The sequence below is a fragment of the Anarhichas minor genome, unplaced genomic scaffold (assembly GCF_050575085.1).
Source record: "Anarhichas minor isolate MPS153535 unplaced genomic scaffold, ASM5057508v1 ptg000011l, whole genome shotgun sequence".
NCBI classification, from domain to species: domain Eukaryota; kingdom Metazoa; phylum Chordata; class Actinopteri; order Perciformes; family Anarhichadidae; genus Anarhichas; species Anarhichas minor.
In genome coordinates this window covers 843932-867100 of record NW_027466457.1, presented here as the reverse complement: position 1 = coordinate 867100, position 23169 = coordinate 843932, and the positions used below count along the sequence as shown (strand labels likewise).

The window sequence follows — 23169 nt, the reverse complement described above, 5'->3', positions numbered from 1 at the left end:
AGGGACTCAAATCCTGCAGTGCCAGACGTGTCCCCCTGCTTAAACCAGTACATGTCCAGGCCCGTCTGAAGTTTGCTAGAGAGCATTTGGATGATCCAGAAGAGGATTGGGAGAATGTCATATGGTCAGATGAAACCAAAATAGAACTTTTTGGTAAAAACTCAACTCGTCGTGTTTGGAGGAGAAAGAATGCAGAGTTGCATCCAAAGAACACCATACCTACTGTGAAGCATGGGGGTGGAAACATCATGCTTTGGGGCTGTTTTTCTGCAAGGGGACCAGGACGACTGATCCGTGTAAAGGAAAGAATGAATGGGGCCATGTATCGTGAGATTTTGAGTGGAAACCTCCTTCCATCAGCAAGGGCATTGAAGATGAAATGTGGCTGGGTCTTTCAGCATGACAATGATCCCAAACACACCGCCCGGGCAACGAAGGAGTGGCTTCGTAAGAAGCATTTCAAGGTCCTGGAGTGGCCTAGCCAGTCTCCAGATCTCAACCCCATAGAAAATCTGTGGAGGGAGTTGAAAGTCCGTGTTGCCCAGCGACAGCCCCAAAACATCACTGCTCTAGAGGAGATCTGTATGGAGGAATGGGCCAAAATACCAGCAACAGTGTGTGAAAAGCTTGTGAAGACTTACAGAAAACATTTGACCTCTGTCATTGCCAACAAAGGGTATATAACAAAGTATTGAGATGAACTTTTGTTATTGACCAAATACTTATTTTCCACCATAATTTGCAAATAAATTCTTTAAAAATCAGACAATATGATTTTCTGGATTTTTTTTTTTCTCATTTTGTCTCTCATAGTTGAAGTGTACCTATGATGAAAATTACAGGCCTCTCTCATCTTTTTAAGTGGGAGAACTTGCACAATTGGTGGCTGACTAAATACTTTTTTGCCCCACTGTATATATACGTATATGTGTATACGTGTGTATATGTATACGTATGTGTATATGTATACGTATGTGTATATGTATACGTATGTGTATATGTATACGTGTATGTATATGTATATGTGTAATGAATCTATATAATATATCAGTTTCACTTTTTGAATTGAATTACTGAAATAAATTAACTTTTCGATGATATTCTAATCCACCTGTATGTGCCCTGCATTAGTTTACTGCTGACAGAAGCGCTCACTTAAAGGTAAACTCCCTCTGGTGGCCAAATGGGTCAATGACGCGTGTCTTCAATATGTCTTTCACTACCGTTTATCCCTGGGTGCAGACAACTGGAGCACAGTCACTATTCTGTAAACTACAACACCACATGAACAATACATATTTTGGCAACCAGTATACAGTTTAGGTCATGCCATGGAGCTTTAATGAGATGAAATAAAATAACATATATGTTGGGCTGGCTTCTTGCCATTAACTTTGAACTTCTTATCGTAACATATACATTTCACTATCGAATTTTGAGTAACATTGTAGCAGTGGTGGGCCGTCAGGGCCTGCAAGGCCTTCTCTGCAGGCCTAATCAGAATCACAAAGTTATCTCTATTTTATAATTTAATATTTTTTCTTAAGAAGCGCTCCATTTATTTATTCATTTAGAAAGTTCGGGGGCATTTTTTGCCCCTCTCCTAGTGATATCAGGGGCAAAATGATATTTCTTAGGGGCAGTTTTGCCCTTTGCCCTCGTGTATTTCCGACGCTTCACCAAATCCTTCGCGTTCACTCCGTCAACCGTTCCGCGCTTCTAAAAAGTTTTATTTTGTGATAATTCTAACCGGAAGTGTGCTCTCTACCAGGCCTACCGGTTGCCTTGACGCTGGTGATGGTTTGCATTGAAGCAAAAATAAACTCCCTCTTGCTAAATAGTGATCCAGCAGATTGTTGACCGCTCGGTTTGCTGCCGTGTCTTCCTGCCAAATACTGAGATTCTCTGTCTTCTCAGTTTTTTCTTATTTTCTTACAGCAGAATCATTTAACAACATTTGGATTTTGTTTAAATTAATTTAACGTTACCGTCTGCTTCATGCGTGGCTAATAAAAAACAACTGCATTGTAGTGTGCCCGGTGGCCCAGCAGGGGGCGCGCTCTACTCAATAAATGTCTATAAAGGGGCGTAACGTATAAACTGACCCAGTGAGCCAGTTTCATTTCATTTCATTTCATTTTATTTTATGTACTAAACTATGGCTGTGTCTCAATTCAGGGGCTGCATCCTTCAGAGGCTGCATTCGTAGACCGGTTGCGTCACAGCGCTGAGACTAGTGCTGTCCCATTTTGCATTTTTGTTGAAGAGTCCTTCAATGCAGCCTTCTCGTCGGAGATTTGGAGGACACATCTGATGTATGCTTCGCGGCCCAGCATATCCCAAGATGCATTGCGTGCCGGTGCGCTATTACCGGCAGCTCGGCTACCTGCATCCGACCGTAGTAAGCCTTGTAAAGTAACTTTTAATAACTTCACTTTCAAACCTCAGAGGTTGAATAATATCTTACTGAGTTTGTGATGATTTTACAGATGATTTATACTTCATATCATGTACATAAACGGACCAACGTGAGCTCAGGTAGACAGGTTGTGAACCTGAAATATCACTTTAAGTCCGGTAACGTTTCAAACGTTGAGATTAACTACACGATTACACTGAATTTTGCTGATTCTGTTCATGTTTTGTTACAGAGAGCCAGGAGCTGAGGGGAGAACGATGGACAAACATTCAGCAGCCGTAGCTTTGAATTAAGACATTAGTCCATTTGACCATCCTGTACTTAAGGTTACAGTTACATGAGCTCTCATCCTGTACAAAGCCTTCACTAATAACACAACCAGTAGATCATTCTCATGTGTTCATGTTGCTGTCACAGAGATGACAGTTGTGACTGTCACCTTTTTATTTTATTTATTTAAATTTACATAAGACATCCATGTAAATGATTTCTATGTGAATATGTATATATTCTGCTGTGTAAAATGTGTCAATCTTCGAAGTTTGCATCCCTATGTGAACATTATTGATAAATGTTTCTCTTTTCATCAACTTATTTAAAAATATAAAGTATATGCACATGTGTTACTGAGAGTTAATAAACACGTTTGCTGACATTTGATTTGCTGCTGTTAATATTAACTGTCTTGATTGATTTCCTCTGCCTTAGGATTGCTATATATATATGTACATGTAAATATATATGTATGTGTGAATGAAATGAAATAAAGTTATTGATAAATTAATTTAATTACCAGAACTATAACTGATTGAAAATGTGTTATTAGTAACTGATTTAATTAACTGATTATTAATATAGAAAAACAATATTATGAAAAAGATCTATGAATTAATTATTGAATATATGATAAAAAACTGATTAAAACACTAAACTAAAACCTTTTCAGTATATATACTGAATAGGTTTTAGTTTAATGTATTTATATGTATATATATTTATAATCCTGCTGAGCAGGGATTTTAGGGACGGGAGCAGCAAGAGGGGGGCGGGGCGGGAACAGCTGTTGACGCAAACAGGAAGTCCTCTGTGGCGTAGGCCGTCTCATTTCGTAGACAGCACGGTCTGGCCTATGCGGTCCTCAAAGGACGTGGCCCACGTAGACCGCGAAGGCTGGGTCCTCCGAAGGATGCAGACCCTGAATTGAGACACAGCCTATAAGTACTTGAACTACACTCCAGACCAGTTGGTGGTGGTAATGCACCAATTCATTGTTTGCCAACCGCCAATAAACCTCAAAGAAGAAGTGTTTTGGTTAGAGGAAAAGGCGTTCGTTTTTCGTACCAGAGCCGGTACACCCGTAAGGGCGGTGTTTAAACGCGTGTCAGACGAACGGTTTACCGGGGAACGTCGGTAATTAAAACATGGGGAAAACTGTTACATTACAATCAGAGCGGAGGATTTTTTTATTTTGTGGGGGGGGGGGTAAAAAGCCGACGAGCTGCTTTAGTTACCGCCGTTATAAAAGTCCATGATAGCGATAGACACGTAAGCTAACGCTAAGCTAGCTATAATTCGCCCTGGAAGAGACGGATAACCCTCCAGAGGATGCCGAGACACGGGGACTGGATGTGAAGATCGTTACGGAAAGATGTGAGATAAACCGGGAGAAAACCACCGCCATCGAGGTCCGGAGCCCGGTGAGAAGAGCGCTTAGCATCGGCTGGTTAGCAACAGCTAACCTAGCTAACAGCTAACATGAAGCTAATCAGTTGACAGCAGTTGAAATGTGCTGTCATGGCTGTTAGCTAGCTGTACATTAAGTGCTACTAGCTAGCTAAACAGTAGTTTAGCTAGCTAGTAGCTACAAATATTATTATTATGTATATGTAATCCATTTGCAGCTGACGTGGAAAACGCACCATCAAACCTCCAAATGGAGCTGATTGAGCTCCAATCTAATGACACACTGAAGGCAAAATATGAGTCTGTGGGCGCTGCAGAGTTTCCACGTTTCATCCCCGACACAATGCCCCAGCTGCGCTCCCAGGCTGCTCAAACGCTCTCCATGTTTGGCAGCACATACTTGTGTGAACAACTGTTCTCTTTGATGAAGATAAACAAAACTTCACACAGGACTCGTCTTACTGATGAGCACCTTCACTCAATCCTGAGGATTTCCTCAGCTCAGAGCCTGACCCCAGACATTGATGAACTTGTATCCAAGATGAGACACCAAGTGTCTGGCTCAGACCATTGAGCATCACAGAGCAGCAAACGGTGCTTTGACGCATTTTCAGTTTTTAATGCAGTTTCATTTTTGCATTTTTTTTTCTCTTGCTACTACAGGACATTTGATTTTTCTTTGAAGTAAATTATTTTTGGCTGTTTGCCTGTAGAAAATGTTTTCACTTGAAATGACTCTGGAAAAACTGCAGATAGAGCCATAAGCAATTAATGAAACTGATTTTATTACTTTTATTTTTATTTATTTATGTATTATTTATTATTTTTATTTCATAATTAATGTTGTTTTATAGGCAATACTCTATAGGCCTTGTTAGTTCCAGGTTCAATATCTGCACTAAGGTTCTTTCAATAAGTTGTCAATGAACGTTGAACCCGTCTGGCCCTTGACTTGTAGCAATTTTTTAAATTTCGGCCCACTGTGTATTTGAGTTTGACACCCCTGCTCTAGAGGAAGAACCATCCGAGTACCAGAAGTAAAACACATTCCTGTTTTACCACCTATTCCGCCGAAGGAAACCAGAGGTCACCCCGTATCTGGTAAGGATGTGTCCCCTAAATCCAGCAAAGGATTACCAATGGGCATGGGGTGGGGGGGTGCAGGAAAAGGCCAGGAGCAGGCCTCCACCAAAGCGTCAGCCCTCTAGAAGAAGAACCATCCAGGAGAGACCCGAGTGGAGAGACCTATCACCTGAGAGGCCAAGCAGAGTGAGGTTTCCACCTCTTGTAAAAGAGGTCGCAAATAATCAGACATGTCCTCAATCAGTGTGCCCTCGAAAGTTAGCATTATTAGATTCACCAGAGTCCAGATAACATCCGCAGACCCATCACCTGAGAGGCCAAGCAGAGTGAGGTTTCCACCTCTTTTAAAAGAGGGCACAAATAACCAGACATGCCCTCAATCAGTGTGCCCTCAATTAACGAATGTTAGAATTATTAGATACACCAGAGTCCAGATAACATCCTCACCTCATCAGTAGTCACATCATCTGGGTTTTGTGTGACTACTTAAAAATGTGTTAAATTAGCCCTGTTAGTTAAGATATTTAAATTTAGAAACATTTTTAAAAAGCATTACAATTTTGAAGATTGTAGCTTAAAAAAGTATGAAATTAAAAACAAGACAGACAGACAAGACAGTTTTATGTACTGTGAATCAGACAGACAGACATTTCTATGTACTGAGTGTGTGACGGCCTCTGGCTTTAAGCAGGACCTGCTGTGGGCGGTCCCTTGTTTTCAGGACCAAGACCTCACGACACATGAACAGTTTCTTCCCGTCGGCAGTCGGGCTCATTAACAGAGCCCGGGACCCCCACTGACTGTCATCCCCAGGACAATTGCCTACCGGTCACTCCCCTGCACATCCCTTCTATTACACTCGATGCTTTTACACTACACTTACATATCACTTGTTTATAGTCCTGTTATCTGTTCGTTTGTGCACTTTATTTTATATTTCACTTTATTTTATATTTTATATTTTACTTTATTTTATATTTTTCTGTAAATTTTAATGTTTCTACTTTGCACTGTTGATTGTTGTTAAATGTTATGCACCTCCCGTCATGTCAAATTCCTTGTATGTTCAACATACCATGGCAATAAACGGTTCTGATTCTGATTCTCTGTGCTGTCTTGCAGGTCCCTTGTAGGCGGAGCCTCTCGGTACAATTGGGAGCACCTGGCCAGTCTCCCAGGGGTTTATAGGACCTGCCTGCCGCAGTCGGGAGCACTCTCTGTTCCTGCAGCACCATGTCTTTGTTTTGTTGAGAATAAATACAAACTTTTCCATCTAACCACCCGTGTGTCTTCCGGTTTGTCATGTTTTGTCAAGAGCCGGGTCGTGACAGTGAGTCAGGCAGACGGACAGACAATTTGATGTACTTAGTCCTCTAAAAACCTGAACCTGAAGACCTGAATGACTGTATGAGAGAGAGACATTGTTGGAATGCTTAACAGCATTCCAACAATAAATAAATAAAATAAAAAATATAATTGATGTACTTTCTTTATATGAGGTGACAGTTGTTGACTACACAGAGATGTTGTTACTACTACTAGGCTTCTTGAATATATATACTGTATATGGCACTAAATGGTGCAAGTTAGATATTATTGTAACGTTCCAGACCGTTGTACGAGGAGAGTTTCTCAATCTGGACCTTTTGGAATTTTAATTGAATACGTACGATACTATGACTTTTTTATGACTTTATTAGCGGTGCTATACTATTACTTTTCATGACTTTTTTCTAACATACTAGACTAAGATACTTTTATGACTTTTAAATGAGATACTATACTACATTTTATATGAATTTTTATAACATAACATAATCCACATTTGTATGACTTGTTATAATATACTATACTGAGTAACTTTATGACTTACTATTTATACTATGACATTTTGTATCTGTTTTTAGACATACTACACTGAGGAATTTTAAAAGAAACTCATTGTTATCTGCCGTGTTGTGCCTGTGCTTTCCCTCTGCTTAGCCTCTGTGTCCTCTCGGGTGCCGCCCAGTTCCTGGATCGAACGTGGCTGGGCGCAATCACTGATCAGTGCTACGGTGAATAAAAGGAGAGGAACTCCAGAAGGACAACCCCTTGGGAAATGCGTAGTGATGGAGCTGCGTGTGTGTTGCTGTTGTTGAACATGGTGGAGTGTTTTGCGAAATTGTGATGCTCCTAGACGGAAGGCCAGGGTTATTAGGGGTTAACAAACACCTTGAAACAACAACAAATAAAAAGTTAGAAAAACAAAAATAAAATAGAGACATAGGAGGCTGAGTCTCTTATAAAATTGCACCTGTCGCACAGACATGTTTCTGTGGTCACACACACCCTCTGCGTACGGACGTACGGGGAAGGGGGGCGTACACACACACACACACACACACATGGGAGCAGGGACGGTGGGGGCGTTTCCCCACCATTACACATCAAGTTCACACAGGAGTCACCTGCTGAGGTTGGCACTCTGCCTTAGCCTGTTAGCTAGTCACACACATGGATGAGAACCTTGGCCTTACTCTGAACCCTATAGGGGACAGGTAGAGCCTGTGATGTTGTGATGGATGCACAGCTGCAGGCACGATGGACGCTCTGGAAATACCGAGGGCGCCAGCCAGTCTTTGTACTCACGATTTATGACTTAGGGTCTTTCCCGGTTGCCTTAAGCACCGGCACTTGACCACGTCTTTACGCTGGGGATAAAAGGCGTTTTATGTTTTATTGTTTGGAGTGTCATGTATCTCTGTGTCCCGAAGGCATCAAACAGTGAGCGGGGTGTTTCATGTGTTCTGAGTACCAGCAGATATAATGGTGTCGGCATATACTGCTGACTTAGATAAACAGTACGATCAAAGGCCTGATACTGTCCTACCCCACGGAGGCACCAAGCCCCAGGGGTGTTAGAGAGTATAAATATTCTCGGTCTTCAAGGAAAAGGGAGAGTTGGGGAAGAAGCCATCAGGTTAGAACCTGCGCTGAGTTAATCTTTTTTAACTTTTTACTCCGGACAATTGAACACAGGGTTTTAAAATACTTTGTTGATTTTTATATTTTCCTGTTAATCACTTTTTCTCTGTATTTGGACCAAGAGAATATACTTTGAATTGGACAAAAATAAATAAGGAACCTTTTTAACTTTTTCCGACCGACTCTTTTCTTCATCTGTTTTGGGAACTCAGAGAGGAGAGGGCTTCTCTTAAGGGAGAGGCAGCCCAGCCCCTGTGGTAAGTCTGCAGCGATCTCAGCACGGCACACAACTGATTGCATACTTTATGCGCACACACATCTTCAGATACTAACACCAGTTTTCTATAGTGAAGAGAGACCCGGAGAAGTCCCGCTTTATTTTGAAAGAGCTTTATATCTGTTGAGCTCTGAGCAGGGACGGATAAATTGAAATTTGATATTAAATAAATAAATTAAATAAAAGGATTTATAAAGACCAACGGCTATTCGAGCGACCGATTATACTGTTTAGTATATCCCTGTTTGGCGATTCGGAAAAGAAAGCAAACGAGCTATCGATACTGGGCTCGTGTTGGCAATTTATTACTATTTAGTGCAAATCAGCTACCGGTCCGAGGTTCTCTTAAGCGGAGGCATTGAGGCAAATCAGGGAGGGGTGAGCTATCGGCCACGCTCTCCCATTAGGCCAGGTGAGCGATTCACATAGAGAGAGACCTGAACTTCGCCTTTCTCCCCCTTCTCGCAGCCTCTCGTTGCAAATCAGGGGCGCTCACAGGGAGTGACCGGACAGCGGGGCACAGGTGCCGTGGATCCGTGGTCACTCCGACGGCAGCTCGGGGCTGTCCGTCGCCGGCAAGGGTCCTCTCAGTTCGCTCATCCACAGCTGAGAGCCCCTTGTTCCACTTTTGTTCGTTTCAAACAAAAGGCCTCTTATTTATATATTACTTCTTGTTTCTTGATAAATTAAAACATCTTGATAAGAAATAATTGTGAATAAATTAAATAAAAATAATTTTTGATAAAAAAAAAAATAAAAAAATTTAAAATGATTTTTTTTTGTTTATTAATTAAAAATTAAAAATTAAGAAAGCGTGCGGGGGCACCGCGCGCTACATGTGGATCAGTGGATCACCGGATCACCCCGGATACAGCCGTGTGGGCTGTTGCCATCATTGTGTTCATCAACTAGTGTCGCTCTCTGGTTATCAGAGAGTTGTTTTCTTTTTCTGCCTTGTGAGCAGCTAGCTATTTTTACAAATAAATATTCCTTTGTTAAACAAACCCTTTCCAGTACTCACTCTCTCTTTCCCCGGGAAAAATAACATCCTTACTCCCCGCATCCCTTAGATGCCAAACGTGGAATGTAACACGTATAGTATAGTATGTTGTAAAAACAGTTGTAAAAATGTCATAGTATAGTGTAAAGACAAAATGGAAGAGTAAAGCATGCTTACATGTGTGTTGACTCAGCAGTGATAACATTAAATGAAAAGTTGATCTAAAGGAGAATTCATATTTGACAGCAATACAGACTGCCTGGGAGCCTTACTGCATTATATTCTATCCAATCTTATATTTTGTTCTTTACATGAATGTAGACTCTTCATAACACATCATAAATTTGTTCATGAAAATTCACCAGGAAATTATGTTTGACCCTCAAACTTGTTTAGTATAGTTTGACATAACAATGTCACAAGCCAGTCATAGCATGGTATAGTCTATTCATCTGAAAGACATTGTTCTCAATTCTTAAATAACCAATTTGCAGTAATCCTTATCAAAAATGTTGCTGGATCAATACTTGATTTTTCCAAACTCACAAATATTGATATTGACCTCAAACCTTGCGTCCGGCCTTGCTTGTGAGACCCCTAACTTTATGGAAGGGCAATGCTAAATCATTGAGGTGTCCCTTTTAAATCATATAATTTCGTCTCTCCAGCCACAAAAACACTTTACATGAAATATTCTCCTTTATTGCTTACATGCTTACACTCTTGATAATAATAAAAAGATCAAACACATCCAAACTGTACTTTGTGTTCGGTGAATTCTGTGACAATGAGTGAAAAGCTTCTTGATGTGCGCACATCTGACTGCATCTGATGTGAATTATTGATTAGAGGTATTCCATAACACACATACATTAATTATAAAAGAAACATCACTTTGTCATTTAACTATCCATTTTAAATAATCAATCCTAAAATAAAATGCTGGCAGTCATGGTTTACATGAACCGGTCCTAGTTACATCTCCTTCCTGGACCTGCGGACCACCGAGCCCCGCCGCCTTCTCACAGTCGCCCGCAAGGTGACGCCCTCGTTTAGTTTAAACCGAGCGATGCCACCTGCCTCATCCAGTTTCTTGGCGCTGCAGCACGGCGTCGGGACCTTCGTAGTGTTACCGAACTTGGAGTAGTCCACCGCGTACATGCCGTCCTCCGCGGAGACTGTGGGCACGAAGCGCTGACCCCACAGGATCTCCTCCGACACGTAGGAGGTCCTGGCCTGGGTGGTGATGCCCGTTGTCTCCACCACCCCCTCCAGCACCACGATCACCTCGATGTCCTCGTGCTGCAGGTTAAAAGCGGACAGCTCATACAGAGGGCTGTCCTTGTCGATCACATGACAGATGATGAGGGGGGACACCAGGAAGACGCCGTTCGTGCCCACCGGGTTATCAATGTGGATGTCGATCTGGTCCAGAGGCACCACCTCGCCCTCGTTGGTGGTGCTTCTCCTGACAACCTGCAACCGCACGGTGGCGCTGATGATCATGCTTTTCCTCAGATCCCCGATGCGGATCATGAAGCACAGCTTGTTGTTTCGGACGGAGATGACTGCGTGCTTGCTGAAAATGAGCGTCTCTGCGCGCCGATTGGCCTGCGCAGTTTTCATGAAGATGCAGCCGAGCATGATGGCGTTGATGACCAGACCGACTATGTTCTGCACGATCAGGACGATGATGGCGGAGACGCACTCCTCCGTGATCATCCGACCCCCGAAGCCGATGGTCACCTGGACCTCTATTGAGAAGAGGAAAGCGGAGGCGAAGGATTGAATGCCCGTTACGCACGGGACAAAGTCGCCTCCTCTCTGGTCCATGTCGCCGTGCGCAAACGCAATAAGCCACCAGATCATCCCGAAAAGGAGCCAGCTGCACAGGAAGGACATGGTGAAGATGATGATTGTGTGGAGCCATTTTAAATCCACGAGAGTGGTGAAGACGTCCAGCAAGAATCGACCCTGTTCTCGGATGTTGGTGTGCGCTACATTGCAGGTGCCGTTCTTGGCGACGAACCGTGCTTTCCCCGGTTTGGCCTTAAACAATTTTGGCTGCAGGACACCTTCAGCCAGACGTGTCGGCAAGTAATCCTCAGGAATGAGTCCTTTCCTGGACAACATAGCGCTCCCATGCTATGGACCCACAGCCTTTTGACTTTGTGTGATTCGTCTCTGCCCTGCTAAAGATGAATTATTTTCCTCTTCCCCGGTGTCTTTTCTTACAGCTCCTCAGCTTCCGAGCACAGTAGAGTCTTGCTGTCCGTTTTCTGGAGGTATGTGCGCTCCTCCCGTTGCCTCCAGATCAGGCGCTCCACAACCGCGAAGTCCCAGGGGAAATTCCTCATCCAGCTCCGCAGTTGTCGCTGTCACTCACACCACCCACAGACAGGGCATAGATGCGCCACACCGCTGCGTTCCATTGAGGATCGGCCCAGTGTGCACTCTCCGTGGAAATTCAGCGAGATGTCAAATATTGATGCTGGAGCATAATGGGCCTCTAGGTTGAGTTTTATCATCCCTTTGATCAGAAGGCAGGCTTTAGTGGCGCATTCGGCTCTGTGCTGACTCCGCCACTTCACAATAGCATGGTAACGTCACATGAACTTGGTAACGTGAGATAAGGTAGGCCTACTCGATCCCTCCACCATCTCTGTTGTGCCCTTCCTTTGATTTTCAACGAGAATGCTGGAGTGGGCCCATTTAGCTTAAGCCACAGGCAGCTCTGAATATATAATGGGTTAAATATAGAGCACTAAATCAGTAAATCATCTTCAGGCTGTTTGGAATTTACTTTGAATTTACATGAATAGAAAGTAAGCTGTCCACCGACAGGATCCTTTTCATACATCCAGGGTTTTAAAACGGCTGGGCTCCTTCTCCTTTCCATTCCATCTATGGAAACTTTATTTTACAGGTGGCTGTGCTCCTCTATAACTTTCTAATGTCACATGTCAGTCCTGGCTGTGACAGACGCAGCTGCTCTTCCCACTGTGACACCCCTGAGTATGTGGAGATGATCAACACTCATAAAGTTTCACTCACACAAGCACAAAAAAACTTTGGAAATTATCCCAGTCCTTTTCCTGACCAACCCCAACAAAAAACCACACGTTTATGATAATTTACGTTTTATTAACAAATAGTTCACTTTTTATGTACAAATATTATACATCACGATTATAAAATAAAAGGAATATATCTTCCATGGGACAATTGCACTTTGAATGTCTTCTTCTAATGCTTCCTTCCTTCTTGTGCTACTTGTCTGCTCGCACGAAGGAGGTGAAGACGCTGTCCTCCTTGTCCAGCAGGGCCTGGGGCCTGTCGTACTCCAGGATGATCCCCCGCTTCATCACAATCACTAGGTCGGCATTCAGGATGGTGTGGACGCGATGCTGTGCAGTGGAAGGGAAGAAAACCAGTCACTATTGACACTAAATGAGTCTTTTGAAACAATAATCAATGCTTTATCACACAAAATTACAACTCGAATGAAACTGGCTGTTAAGAGAGATGAAATAAGAGGTTCTGATTCAGGAAAATGTTCCTCCACAGTAAAATATGAAATATCTTAAGGTGAAGAGTTCTGATATTTCAATATTCATTGATGATCTTTTCGATTACTTTATCGTGAGATAACCTTACGAATTCAGAGATACAATTTTCTGCTCTGATTTCCACTTTCCTTTTTTGCTCCTACCTTTTTAATTTACAGCATAATCATGCTGAAACAGTTTGAAATAGTTGTTTTGTCTACTCTGCATCTGTTTGCTTTGTATCACTTTACAACAACTGCATCAGCAGTGCAGGACAAAGGTCAGCGCTCTCTGGGGGAAATGGGAGCGCTGCATGCTGTGGGGGAGATACTCACTGCTATAGTAACTACTGTTCGGTCAGCAAATGCAGTCATCACCACTTTCTGCAGGATGCTCTCCTGTGAGGACAGAGGCAAGGGGAGAGGAGAGCAAAGTAAAATAAAGAGCAGTTTTAACAGTTAACATGTTTCTTCATATACTGTTCAACCCTGTTAAAGCTCATTTTTCAAACTGTCCCCTCTCAGTGTCCCCGATTAAGCGCTTCACCGTGTTTCCTCGAGGGCAGTGCAGCTGCAGCGGCAGGGCAGTGCAGCTGCGTTATAGACAGCTAGAAGTGTCGCTCTTTGTGACCGATCATTCTGGAAGAATAAAAACACTGGCTCCCCTCAGGCTCTGAGTATTTTCCCTCCATTTATTTTGTTCTCTCTGAGTCAAGCACACCTCCTCCACTCCGGCTTTCCTTTTATCCTCTTGTTTAAAAAAAAAAGAAGAAGCATCACTTAAAGGTGCAACCCTTGACCCAAAACTGATAAGAATCGCTGTCACTTCCACAATGACAAGTCTTTAAATAAATATACCAAGAGAGAACAACTAAATCTAAATTATTATGTCATTTTAAAAAGAATTTATGATCAGTTGAGAGACACAATGCACATGCCTTTCTACCACCTCACAGTGCTCTCTTGTACCCAAAACACACTGACCGTTGCCATGTCTATGGACGCAGTGGCTTCGTCCATGATGAGGATGCTGCTCTTCCTGACGAAGGCTCTGGCCAGACAGAACAGCTGTCTCTGACCCTGACTGAAATTTTCTCCTCCCTCTGTCACCATAGCATCTGAATAAAATAAAATACATGAATATTGTTAGTTTTCATATTTAAGTATACAGATGTAATTGGCCATTAACTCGCACAGATCAATATCTTATTGATTTTCCATTCACGTCTCTGTGTTACGATGAGGCTACACGTAATACGGCTCAGACAGATTCATGCTCATGTGTTATCTGATACAGCAGCCTGATCTTTGTAAAGAGAAACTGGGGAAGGCACGAATTTGCCTCAAAGCAATTCCCTCTATCCTCAGACCCTTGGTTTGGATAGAAAGGAAGAAACCCCAGGAAGATGAACAGACTAGCTCACACACACACACACACACACACACACACACACACACACACACACACACACACACACACACACACACACACAAACACACACACACACACACACACATTTAAACAATCACTTATTTCTCACCAAGGCCTCCTGGGAGGGATTTAACAACCGGCTTCAGCTGAGCGATCTCCAGAGCTTCCCAGAGCATCTCATCTGTAGCCTTCATCTCTGGGTCCAGGTTGAACCTACACACAGACACATAAACATACATGCGGGCACATACACACTTATTAATACACTTTTGGCATCTTAATTAGCTACATAATATATCTTTAACTAAACCCTCAATAAACCCCTTCCTTTCATTCAACACTAACATTAACATTAAAGAAGGGGCAATGTCATTGTGATCTCGATCTATTTGAAGTAGCTCATCACTCCTTAATCTCTCTCCCTTAAAGTGTACACTACGGGGAGTGACGAGGTGAGAGCCGAGACACCAAGCATGTAAATTAACTTTACAAAAAAGCATATTTTTACGTTATTCGACTGACTAAAATATCCAAAACTACAGTCTGACAGCATCATGTAGCTTCCTTAAATGCATCCTCATCTGTTCTCCTCCAACATGACAAAGCTTTTATGGTCACTGTCCATACTCTCCGTCTCTCTCTCTCTCAGCTGTCCTGCTGTTATCACACAGTCTAAAAATAACCGGTGAAGCTTTCAGAGGAATGTCCTCTTATCTTCAAGCCCTCAGCTCTAATCGTGCTTCAGATGAGTGTCTTTGAAGTGTGTCGCAGTTTGCCAGCTGGCTCAGTTACTGGAGATTGTCACAACTCGATTATCACCAAATATAAACCTCTGTGACAAGCCGTCCTGCTGGTAAAATTAATTGTGAAGTGAAGTTCATCGTACCGGATGGCGCCGCTGAACAGGAAGGGGTCTTGAAGGATGATGGACAAGCGAGACCTGAGCGTCTGCAAAGGCAGCTTGGCAATGTCAATGCCATCAATAACAATCCTCCCTGTGAAAGAAAGAAAATCATGAACCAAACACATCACACACAGACTACATTGCAGAGTGCAGTTTTTTCTTGCTAGAGTTGCATGCAAATGCTTTCTCGTAGTTTTTTAAAATAGTCCTTTTAATGTACTGCATTTTACATTACAAGGAGTTCAATGTTAGCGTTGGTGTTTTGCTGTACCCTCAAACATGTCCACCATGCGGAAGAAGGCCAAGGAGAAAGAGGATTTGCCGCTGCCTGTCCTGCCACAGATCCCCACCTGAAAACAAAGAAGTCTGAATCATCATTATCATCAACATTCACTTTTTTGATTTTTTCTTTTTTGGTTTCACAGGTTTCCTCAGTTTGGCCACCTTCTGCCCAGGTTGGATGCTTGCGTTGACATTTTTGAGCACTGGCTTCAGCGTGGCGTCGTATCGGACACTCAGATTTTGGATCTTGATCTCTCCCTCTCCGGGCCAGCTGTCAGGGACCTGAGATTCAGCTGAGACAGACGCAGAAATATCAGTGGATTTTAGCTTTCCCCTCTTTTACACCTTAATATAATGGGTTATAACTGTTATCGTTAAATGTGTGATCACTGGAGTCAGATTATTATATTTTTAATCCTGTTCATTAACAATGTATTAACAATGCCTTTTTCCAAAATCCCTTCTGGCTGAAATGAAACATGCATGTATGATAGATTACTAGGATATAAAAGCAGTGGGATGACGATACATTTCTCCTCAGCATAATGATGCCCCTTGGGCTGACAATGTTTGACATATAACATGACAAGGTTAAGCTACGTTTGAGTCAAATAACTGTGATTGACTATGATTGTCAAAGCCTCCCACAGCCAACCTATAATCTAATATAAACCTATTACTGATCCCACCTCGTGCCCAAGTGCGCCACAGGTAAGCCTGGCCACAAAACTACAGAAAGTGCGTTTGGCACGCTCCTGATGCACTTGGCAGGGCATCTGACTGCAATCTGGCCTCAACGCTGCGCTCACAAAAATAAAGCCTGTGGTGAGAAACTAACTATGTGGAGGTAAAATAATAAAAACTAAGAGCGCAGAGAATGTACAACTGCTGATTCTTAAGACAGACTGGGTGAACAACATCTACAACATAAGGCCGTGAAAACATATCATGTTGAATAACCCACCACACAGTAAGTGGTAGGCTCATCAGTTTCAGATTTGTCAGCTTTCTATACTTGACATGAATATGCTCAGGTGCATGTTCATATCCAGGTTGAAAAGTGAGAATTGCAGTGTCTCGCAGCAACAACAACTAAATATATATTGAGGTTGATTGATCACGGAGGTAAAGCGGAAACACTGCCGCGCCTATTCATTTTGAAACTGGCCAATGGTCTAATTTCATTACTCAGTCAGTGACAGACTTTCGTGTTTGTAGTGCTGGCCTGGCCTTGCTGCAGCCAAAAACCTCAGACAAGAAACTCCAAATGGGCACCGGTTGAAATGGTGAAAGGAGCTTGAATTTAAGCTGGAACTGTGAGTGTGTTGCTGCACTCACTGAGCAGTCCATCGTAATTCTCCGGTTCAGTTTTGAGTAGGCCGTTAATTCTCTTGACTGAGCCAAGCTGTACTTCCATGTCAGCCAGGTTACGCACCATCCAGTTCATGTAGTTGGATACCTGATACATAGGATGAGGAGGAGGGGGAGGAGGAGGGGGAGGAGGAGGGGGAGTTTTGAGGAATTGGTTAAATGTCACTGCATACACTTCATTAGCTTTGCGATGCATTTGTCAGATAGTCCAGTGGTCTATGGAACATGAGAACAGCTCAACTTTTAAATATTCAGTTCATCTGAAAATGTTAAATTCACCAAATTAGGAAACACGTGGTTTTCATTGGACATTAACTATATTGAGAAAGAAGTTTTATAAACATCTTCAACTATGTAGTTTATATTACTTAATTACCAATATACTTTAATATAGGCGCTGATCTGTGTCAACTGATTTTCAGGCAGATTTTACATGATCACATTTATAGTTATATTGTTTGCTGCCAGATATGCAATTAGCCACTGATTATGGATCTGAAGGTGTTCTCTTTATAAATCTCTCCATAAGTATCCCACCAAGAATGGTAAAAAAAGTGTTTTTTGTCCAGATTTGAGTTTTTTTGAATATTCAATATGATCAGATAAATTCGTCCTTCTAATTAAAACCCAAAGTAACGAGTTAGGAAAAACTAAAATATAATTAAATATAGTAAGAGCAGAACAAATGTAAAAAGTTTGGTAATCATTTAGAATATGCACAATGTAATGTCCTTAAAGACTCCAGTAAACAAGCAATAAAACACACCCACACAGTCTCACCATGAGTGCATATGTCAGCCCCAGCCCCACCAGACCGGGAGACAGCTGGTCGTTGAGAGAGTTTGTGATGGAGGCTACAGCTGCTACCAACACAACACAGGCTCCAATATACTCCTGTAGAGAGAGACCATGTCAACAATAATACATCGCTGAATAATTCAAAAAGGTGAATTTAAAAAAGCAGATCCATCAATGTTTGTTGTCAACACACACAAAAAAGACGGACATGCTGCTAAAAAGCCCTGTTTGTTTTCTTTTGCATCTCTGCACATGAATCCATTAACACCTGACGGTTATCTCCTCTGACAAACTGTGAAACACAAGAAGCCAAATGAGCTGCGAGCCGCATGCAGTCGATCCATCACATGAAGAACACGAAATGTGATCTTAATAAAGCGAGTACTGAAAAATTCAGTTTTTCAGGATCCCAACAGAGGGAGCCAGCAACATCAGCAGCTGCTGTCGGACAGGACTGCACTGAATGTTCTAGCACTGAACAGGGGACAGATCATTACCATTCGGACCTCCAGCCAACGGTTGGCTGCTGTGAGGAAGAGAGAAGCGATGTTGTTGGCGTCCGTGAACTGCAGTAACCTCTGTCTGAACCTGGGCTCATACCTGTCGATGGAAAAAGACACGTCTCATTTCTGTTTGTGTCCTGAGAGTCCATCTGCCTGACTGGCTCAGTGTCAGCAATAACCAATTAACTAATACTAATGTAATTATCTGAATTATTTAACTTCTGGACTTGTGTTTTGAATGAAAGACACATGTCAGGAAGTTAAATAGTGACACAGGTACAACATTTGTTAATTGCAGTCAAAATATGAGGTATTTCTGACTGTACAGACAACATATTAAACATTATCAAACTCCGAACATGTTAAGACAAAAAAAAATTAAATAATAATAAATAAATAAGTTTGGACCATGATTGGCTGCCAAACTAGTTGTGATGTCACTAAATCATCTCGTAAGTACACGCGTTTAACTGAGACTGAAGGTGAGCAGAGAGGAACGTTGCCCCTTCAACAGATGAATGTGAAAACAGACTTTTAGCATCGAGCTCTGCACATACATCACTCTGCATAGTGAAGCTCCAACATACAAGTTAACAACAAGCACATTTTTAAATTTATATCCCTCTTAAACAATGTTGTACAATAATACTGTTGCTCATTCAGTTAAGATAGTTCAACCTGTTGTTGATAATCACCTGAGGGCCCTTATAGTGGTGATACCTTCCACTGTCTCAGAGAAGTGGCAGAGTAGAGGGAGTTGGGTGCTGTCCTCCAGCTGGTGCAGGTCCCTGACCAGAAGACAGAGGACACAGTAGAGAGGGAAATATCAACTGAAGCAAAGTTCAAATAACATCAAAGGTTGTAAGGTTGGAGTGGCGAGGAAAGCAGAACTGCACGGTTAAACAGGTTCAGAGAACAGTTGAATCAAATGAAAAGTAATTTCACTGGCTTCACTGTGACATGCATCCCACTCTCAGTCAGGTACAGTACAGCCACTTGCATTTGACGGATGGACAAAGCAGTGGGTTTATGCATTTTAGCCTGCGTCTATATAGGAAATATAAGCACCAGAGCACTTGTGAAAACAGAGCCAAAACGACAAATCTCACATCCTGCTTTGACAAAATAAATCTAATTTTAGTCACCAAAAAGTCTGTGCCTTATGGGAAATCTATTTTTGGGCAGAAAAAGTAAAATTCAAATATGTTAAGTAAAAAAAAGAAATATCAGAATGAGCCTTTAAAACCGTACTATGTGTTATTTCTGTGTAATTGTAGAATGTAAATTAATGAAATGAAAAATATACAGTGAACAACAAGTCAGTGATATCCGTCCCTCCGTCCCGTCCCACTCACCTGGAGGCCACCCGGAAGTATTTCTGGATGAAGTAGCAGGTGACGGCCAGCGGCAGGAGGGCGATGAGAAAGACGGGGGTCACGTAGGAGATGACGCCCAGAGCGGACATACACAGCATGGTGGAGCGGGAGAGGCACTCCAGGGTAGTGGGGATGTGCTGGTCAATTGTGTTTGTGTCTGTGGAAAACCTGTTGAGAATGCTGCCGAGCGGAGTCGTCTCAAACAGCCTGGATGGATAAAAACATTTAATTAACCCTTTATCCATTTAATAATTTAATTTGAAAATTGTTTTATTTTCCCAGATTACATACATTCCTATAAGCCTTAGAGACTATAATTATATTTCATAGATTTCCACATGTCCACAATGAGACAAAAATACTGGACGTGCTGTGCAGTCAGCTGGTTGAATGAATTATTTTATGTGAAAGGCATCTGTTTATTTAGCTGTGTATGTGAGTGTATATACAGTACATGCAGGTGTGTTATGTGCACGTGAGCGTCTTATGTAAGCAATGTCTCCTAGGTTGTGTGTAAGGCAAACAGATGGTGCTCTGTAACTCTGAGTAATGGGGCGAAACAAGATGCTTTTAACGGTGTTTCTCTGTTTAAATGATCTGTTTCAGCAAACACACAGTATCAGCGAGCTCACATCTCATCACACACACACACTGAGCGTCGAACCTCATGGGGGCCAGGATGATCTTGTTGAGCAAGTCGTGGTGCAGCTCTTTGGCCACTTTGAGGCCGGTCCACTCCACAGCCACGGAGGTGGCCAGACACAGGACGATGCCCAGGCAGCACAGCACGCTGAACACTGACAGATACCACGAGTGACAATCCTACAGAGAGAGAGAGGGACGAGATTATCAAAGACATGATCGCAAATGTGTGTGTGTGTGTGTGTGTGTGTGTGTGTGTGTGTCTGATAAAGTGAGAGAGAACTGGGGTTTTCTGCAATTTTAAACATAATTAAACTCTGAGGCTAATGTTGGTTATACTTGAAAAATGTATGTGGTAGACTTCAGCAATAACTCTCCTCCTCTCCGTGCTGTCAGGCAGCAACCTGGCAGTTACATGCAGTGTCAGTAATGTGCCAGAGTTTGTATTTGATAGTAGAACAGGACTTCTGAGTGTCCCCTCATGGATTTGTCTACAGCGCACTACAGATTAGATAAACCTGGCAACGACTGTTCTGTTTATATATGACAGGAGGACACAGTGCTCTTCAAACTCCTCAAATCCCAGTTGACTTTAGGCTTTGCATGACTGTGTGAAATGTGACTTAGCGTTGCAATTCACGAGACGGACGGACACACAGACACGTATATAACTGTTAATAATAGAGCTGCTGGTCCTGGAACATGATAACCTGCCAACAGCTGGTGTGATCCCGACGTGTGAACGAAGCAGCTTAACCTTCGCCGGTACTGATATTGTGTATCTGAGCGAGGTGTGTGCTACTCTCTGCTTTCTCTGAATGTGTTTTCTGTGTGTGTGAGTGCCAGTTAGAGACTATATTGGGGAAGAGGTCGCTGACGAAAGACGAACTTTAAACTGAATGAAGGTGAAGAAGTTTATAGGTGACAAACTGTCTTTCAGTCAAAGACAGTTTGTGTGTGTAGGTGAAAGACTTTCGCCTACACGCACACTTCATTCTGTTGTTTCTAAATTAAGATGCGGTTTTATTCCAGGTCATATCAGTTGTGACTAAAAGCCTCAGAGATCATTTATGTATATGACATGTGCAGGTATTTCGACCAATCTACATGAAACAAAGCACTGCGTGTTTACATTTCCCAGCTCAACTTTCTCTGAGACTCCATCAATGCGTTGTTGTTGTTTCTCTAACATGCAGATGAGTCTGAGCTGCAGCTGCTTCAGGGTGCGTTAGCGAACGCTCCGTCTGGAGCTGGCAGTGTCTGTGTTTGTGTTTGTGTTTTAGGTCAGTGCTGCTCAACTGAGATTCACAGGAGAATTTGCGTGAAAATTGTTATATAATTTCACTCCAGCATGGTCTAACAAAATAGCTCTGTAACCATTATTTTCATTATTGATTAAAGTGCAGATTATTGTCTTTCCGTAACAATTTTCTGAAGCCCACAATGATCAAATTGATTGATTTGTGCGACCAACAGTCAAAAACCTAAAGATATCCAGTGACACTATCACATAAGACAATGTTTCACTTCCTATTTTACTCAGAAGTCAGAAGTCTATAAACCACAGGTTTTGACCTCCTCAAATCATCTAATTTTAATACATTTTCAAGGCCCAAAGATCCAAAACTATACAATATTTTACAAAAAAAAAGCAAAGATTAGAGATATGATTGGAAAAGCAGTACATCCTCATTGAGAAGCTATACTAGAGAATGTGTGGCTTTTTTGAGGGAAAAATAAATAAAACGATTATAACGAAATATCTCCCCTTAAAGACAGTGACAAGCAGGAAAAGACTTCTTGACTTAAGGCTGCTGATCAACACAAAAGCAAAGAGCAAAGAACAAATCATCTCGACAGAAATGATCCAGTTCAGCCGCTCACCTGAACCACGGTACAGTTACGAGGTGTTGCTTTGATCTTGGCCGCGATGACGTTTGATGTCCAGTGTGCCAGCCAGTAGTCGATGGCGACCATGAGGGAGTGTTTGAGGAGCTGAGACAGGAGGATCAGGGTGAGCAGGAGGACCCCGGCGGAGGACAGGTAGGCGCCACAGGAGCTCCAGGAGATGGTGGCGCGCTGACGCATGACCTGCGACATGTTGTCGTCATCATCACTCTCAATAGATTCCTCTGGGATTAAAACAGAGACAAGTTAAAATGTTCAATAGTCTTTTTTTTGAAAGTGAGAACTTATTGCATTTTATAACACATGAATGTATATTATGTGCGCTATACATAAAGGACTATTTCTGTATTTAACTGTGGTCTCCTCTGCTTTGACTCACTGCTCATGTTCTCCCTGACCTTTCTGCCGTTCCTCCTCCTCCTATATATTTCATTATCTTTGTTTTCTCTCTCCGTCTATCTTTTTCTGTCACACATTTCTCAGAATTTTTTGAAGAACATCTACCAACACAGGACAAGAAGAGAAGAGAAGAAAAGGGAAAGAGGGCCAAATGAGAGGAGCAACCACAGAGAAACTAATCAAAAGGCGACAGCATCTATATTCACATTCTTAAACACCGAGCAAATGCTCATTCACATGAATGGCATGTTTTTTAGGGGCAACGGAGCAGCCATGACACACTGACTGGGGTTGAGGAGCTTGTTAACGACCTCCAGCCTCCTCCCCACCCCTGATGTAAATATATATTATATCACATCATGCAGCAAGCTTTGGAGCATGAGGCTGCAGGTAGGAGTCTACGAGTCGGTGGCAAAAAGGAGGCAAGAGAGTGGAGGAGGAAAGGAAAGGGAGTGGATGACTAGCAGGGCTAAACAGGCAATAGCTACCATCATCTACTGTGCAATCATGCTGGCATTAAGTAGGTTTTGTGGAGCAGGAGTGACAAATGTTTGGGGACAAAGAAAATGATGCATGAT

The 23169-nt window shown here is 42.4% G+C and overlaps 2 protein-coding genes and 2 long non-coding RNA genes across 5 annotated transcripts in view; 2 read left to right on the top strand and 2 right to left on the bottom strand.

Annotated features, from left to right (window-relative positions):
- The first annotated feature begins 2251 nt into the window (after positions 1–2251).
- On the top strand, positions 2252–3074 carry LOC142948066 (uncharacterized). Its single transcript, XR_012953434.1, has 2 exons — positions 2252–2359; positions 2652–3074. It is a non-coding gene; the product is annotated as an uncharacterized LOC142948066 (long non-coding RNA).
- Positions 3075–3474: 400 nt separating this feature from the next.
- LOC142947312 (uncharacterized) lies at positions 3475–6462 on the top strand. The gene is made up of 2 exons (XR_012953348.1): positions 3475–4116; positions 4321–6462. It is a non-coding gene; the product is annotated as an uncharacterized LOC142947312 (long non-coding RNA).
- A 3942-nt stretch (positions 6463–10404) lies between these two features.
- Positions 10405–11663, bottom strand: LOC142947863 (ATP-sensitive inward rectifier potassium channel 11-like). Its single transcript, XM_076089734.1, has one exon. The coding sequence runs from the start codon at positions 11560–11562 to the stop codon at positions 10405–10407; it is 1158 nt and encodes a 385-aa protein (XP_075945849.1). The 5' UTR covers positions 11563–11663.
- A 1035-nt stretch (positions 11664–12698) lies between these two features.
- The window catches only part of abcc8 (ATP-binding cassette, sub-family C (CFTR/MRP), member 8), a 47813-nt gene continuing 37342 nt past the window's right edge, over positions 12699–23169 (bottom strand). For both annotated transcript variants that reach the window (XM_076089828.1, XM_076089829.1), the window contains exons 25-38: positions 22169–22416; positions 20307–20464; positions 19622–19849; positions 18962–19054; positions 18261–18363; positions 17746–17859; positions 16933–17053; positions 15757–15887; positions 15584–15662; positions 15295–15403; positions 14518–14621; positions 13961–14094; positions 13313–13375; positions 12699–12836 (exon numbers count right to left, since the gene is read on the bottom strand). In XM_076089828.1, coding sequence (XP_075945943.1) covers positions 12699–12836; positions 13313–13375; positions 13961–14094; positions 14518–14621; positions 15295–15403; positions 15584–15662; positions 15757–15887; positions 16933–17053; positions 17746–17859; positions 18261–18363; positions 18962–19054; positions 19622–19849; positions 20307–20464; positions 22169–22416 — 1823 coding nt within the window. The remainder of the gene's footprint in view (positions 12837–13312; positions 13376–13960; positions 14095–14517; positions 14622–15294; positions 15404–15583; positions 15663–15756; positions 15888–16932; positions 17054–17745; positions 17860–18260; positions 18364–18961; positions 19055–19621; positions 19850–20306; positions 20465–22168; positions 22417–23169) is intronic.

Coding starts and splice junctions, on each gene's coding strand:
- LOC142947863 (XM_076089734.1), bottom strand. CDS start 11,562: ATGTTGTCCAGGAAAGGACTCATTCCTGAGGATTACTTGCCGACACGT.